At 44.4% G+C, this 3,339-nt stretch overlaps 1 protein-coding gene across 1 annotated transcript; it reads right to left on the reverse strand.

The window, feature by feature from the left end:
• Window positions 1–227: 227 nt before the first annotated feature.
• Window positions 228–3,127, reverse strand: LOC143785315 (E3 ubiquitin/ISG15 ligase TRIM25-like). The gene is made up of 2 exons (XM_077274066.1): window positions 2,449–3,127; window positions 228–1,358 (listed from the first exon to the last, which is right to left on the reverse strand). The coding sequence occupies exons 1-2, from the start codon at window positions 3,121–3,123 to the stop codon at window positions 465–467; spliced, it is 1,569 nt and encodes a 522-aa protein (XP_077130181.1). The 5' UTR covers window positions 3,124–3,127; the 3' UTR covers window positions 228–464.
• Window positions 3,128–3,339: the final 212 nt, after the last annotated feature.

A 3,339-nucleotide genomic window follows, 5' to 3' on the forward strand; every position in this document is an offset into this window, starting at 1 on the left:
CCTGCTGCACCGTTCAGCCTGAGCCACTGAGTCCTGTGTTGTCATCGCTCTGTCCACACCGGGCACAAACCAGAGCAGCGCATCAAGTGATCGAGGCGAGGGGAGGATTTTATTTTCTATTTTGCCACTCATATGTGGGGGGCACAGTAGGGCATAATACTGTTTATGGGCCATCACCATGACATATCCCAGCTATATACCAGCACTTTATTAGAGAGGATTAATCATTTACTGAATAACAATTATCAGTCTCAGGACAATTCACCCAATATTTACATTCTGCTCAATCACTGATTCTGCATCTGATCTACAGGGAAGAGGAAAAAAACAATAGGAACAATCCCCCCATGACTCCGCCATATACACTGTATTATTAGCGGGTCCTGCTGATGACTCACTATATACAGATGTGTCCATGTGACAAGGAATAATGTAATTATAATGTGACGAGGACGACATCGGCCTCAGCTTCTTATTGTAACAGAGGCTCCATCATCCACATAGAAGGCAACATGTAGGGTTTCAGTGAAGGAGGCGGTGAAGGTGTGTAAGTGTCTGATGGGGTCACACAGCTCATAGAAGGACAGACGCCCGGCCTCATAGTCTAAGAAGACTCCAAGTGTCGGACATGTTGGCTTTACACTGAGGGCTGAAATGAATGAGTTATGAAATAATTCATATACACCTTCGTACATGGACAGACACCAAGATTTATCATTAAGTCCAATATCAGACTGTAGTCCTTTCTTTTCTATACTGGGATAGGACATTCCAATGGCACACATTCCTGTCTGGTCCCACTCTACCTCCCAGTAATGTCTTCCTGAGGAGAGGCCACATCTGCTTAACACCTCGGAGTAATCGACAAATCTTCCTGGTGATTTTCGTCTATTCTGTTCTTTTTCTGATCTTGTTGCTGTTTTCAGATCTTCTGATATTTTCACCCATCTATGAGCAGTGTCCACATCCAGCAATATGTCTGGGACATGGACCCCGAGCTCTGATGTCACATTGGTGACAATATCCCTCATAGATCGGTGTAAGGTCAGTGAGATCAGAACCTCATCCAGATCTTCCTCAGTACTGACCTCTCCACCATCTCCTCCTGTGTCCTCATCACCTCCATGACTACATACTGTAATGTCACTTTCTTGTAAGAGTCTTATTGGGTCGGTGACACGACACATCTCCTCCACATGACGCATCTTCTTAGACAGCTTATTCACTTTTATTTCTAACTTCTTGATGAGATCAGATATCTTGGACACAATCTTCTCCTCCTGCCTAGAGACCTCGCTCAGCGCTTTATTTTCTGCCATTTCCAGTTGCTTCTTACGGTCCTTAAATCTCTTACTGATGTTCTTCTTCTCCACAAGTAGAGAAAGCTGGAGACCAATACAAGGGGATCACCTCAAAGTAATAAATAACTTTTATTGGATACAACAAAACATACAACATACAATTAAGACCATTTAAAAGTCATAGACATGACACATAACAACCCAAATAGCTTATAATAAAGCAGAGAGTCTCCCCTCCCCAAGTCCAAGATATAAATATACCTCTTGTCTATTAGTGGCAGTAGAACACATACCAATGCATGCCCTGATACATGTACACCACGTAAATCCAGTACACCGGTATAATAACCATTCAATGACTAGGCAATACTGAGTACAACCGGCTGTTCAATAAACAAAACATCACTTCAGGCATGTATATACTTAGCCAGTAGACCATGCATATGACAAGAGGCACACCAAATAAATCAGGAAGGGGGACCCGTGGAGATGCCCGACGCGTGTCGCCACCAGCAGGTGGCTTCGTCAGGGGCTGGGTATGTACAAGAACTTGTATCCTTTTATATTCATATAAGCTTATTACAAGTTCTTGTACATACCCAGCCCCTGACGAAGCCACCTGCTGGTGGCGACACGCGTCGGGCATCTCCACGGGTCCCCCTTCCTGATTTATTTGGTGTGCCTCTTGTCATATGCATGGTCTACTGGCTAAGTATATACATGCCTGAAGTGATGTTTTGTTTATTGAACAGCCGGTTGTACTCAGTATTGCCTAGTCATTGAATGGTTATTATACCGGTGTACTGGATTTACGTGGTGTACATGTATCAGGGCATGCATTGGTATGTGTTCTACTGCCACTAATAGACAAGAGGTATATTTATATCTTGGACTTGGGGAGGGGAGACTCTCTGCTTTATTATAAGCTATTTGGGTTGTTATGTGTCATGTCTATGACTTTTAAATGGTCTTAATTGTATGTTGTATGTTTTGTTGTATCCAATAAAAGTTATTTATTACTTTGAGGTGATCCCCTTGTATTGGTCTCCAGCTTTCTCTACTTGTGGTTCTGTGTTTATATGGAGATCCAGGGTGTATCCCTATTCAAATTATTTGTGTGGTGCCCTCTCTAACATATGTGGGTGATGTTCTTCTTCTCATCGGAGGCTTTCTCCTGGATCTTCCTCTTACGATCCTGTAGATTCTGGACTCTTGTCTGAATTTTTGCTTTTTTGGGATTTAGTTCATTGTGATATTCCATCAGTTTCTTCTTCTTCTTCTCAGAAGCCTCATCTAGAAGTTCCACCTGGTGTCCTCGGTGTTCGCCAACCAAACAGCAAGACACACACAGACAAGCCGCATCCTGCGGGCAGTAATACTCCAGAACCTTCTTGTGGAGAGAACATTTTTTGTTGCCAAAGGAATCGGTGGGTTCTGTTAATATATGATCCACTGTCTTATTGTGTGCTGTCAGGTGGTCGTCACATAGAGAGTTCTCACATTGCAGACAGGATTTCACAGCCGGTACAGAAGACTTTGTACAGTAAGTGCAGAAGATTCTGGTCTCCTCCATACCAGGCTGAGTAGATGAGAAACGCTCCACTATGTTCCTCAGCTTCCGGTTCTTCTCCAGGGCCGGACGCTCCGGATATTCTGCTCTGCAGTCAGGACAGGAATACCCTCCAGCCGCCTCCTGTGCATCCAGCACACTCACAATACACGAGCGGCAGAAGTTGTGTCCACATCTCAGGGATACGGGATCTGTATAGAGGCTCAGGCAGATGGAGCAGTTCAGCTCGTCCCTCAGCTCAGCAGACGCCATTGTAGTGGGAGGGAACAGGAACCGAAAGTGAAAGAGTTGCCTTATATAAGATGGGTGGAGGTTTCTGGGGATAATTAACCCTTCAGCTCCATGGTTGTGCTCACTGATGATCCACATTTGGGAAGAATGCACTTACTGATCAGCCATGAGGATCTGCTGTAGGATTAGGAGTTGTAGTGGCCCCACCTGGTCATATTGTAAAGAAATCCACCAACA

Source organism: Ranitomeya variabilis, chromosome 7 (genome assembly GCF_051348905.1).
Source record: "Ranitomeya variabilis isolate aRanVar5 chromosome 7, aRanVar5.hap1, whole genome shotgun sequence".
NCBI lineage: Eukaryota > Metazoa > Chordata > Amphibia > Anura > Dendrobatidae > Ranitomeya > Ranitomeya variabilis.

What these genes read in the sequence shown, in the direction of transcription:
- LOC143785315 (XM_077274066.1), bottom strand. Translation starts at nt 3,123, where the DNA reads ATGGCGTCTGCTGAGCTGAGGGACGAGCTGAACTGCTCCATCTGCCTG. An exon ending in CCTCCGATGAGAAGAAGAAC is followed by an intron (nt 1,359 to 2,448) that starts ATCACCCACATA and finishes GAGAAGAAGAAC; the next exon opens with ATCAGTAAGAGATTTAAGGA.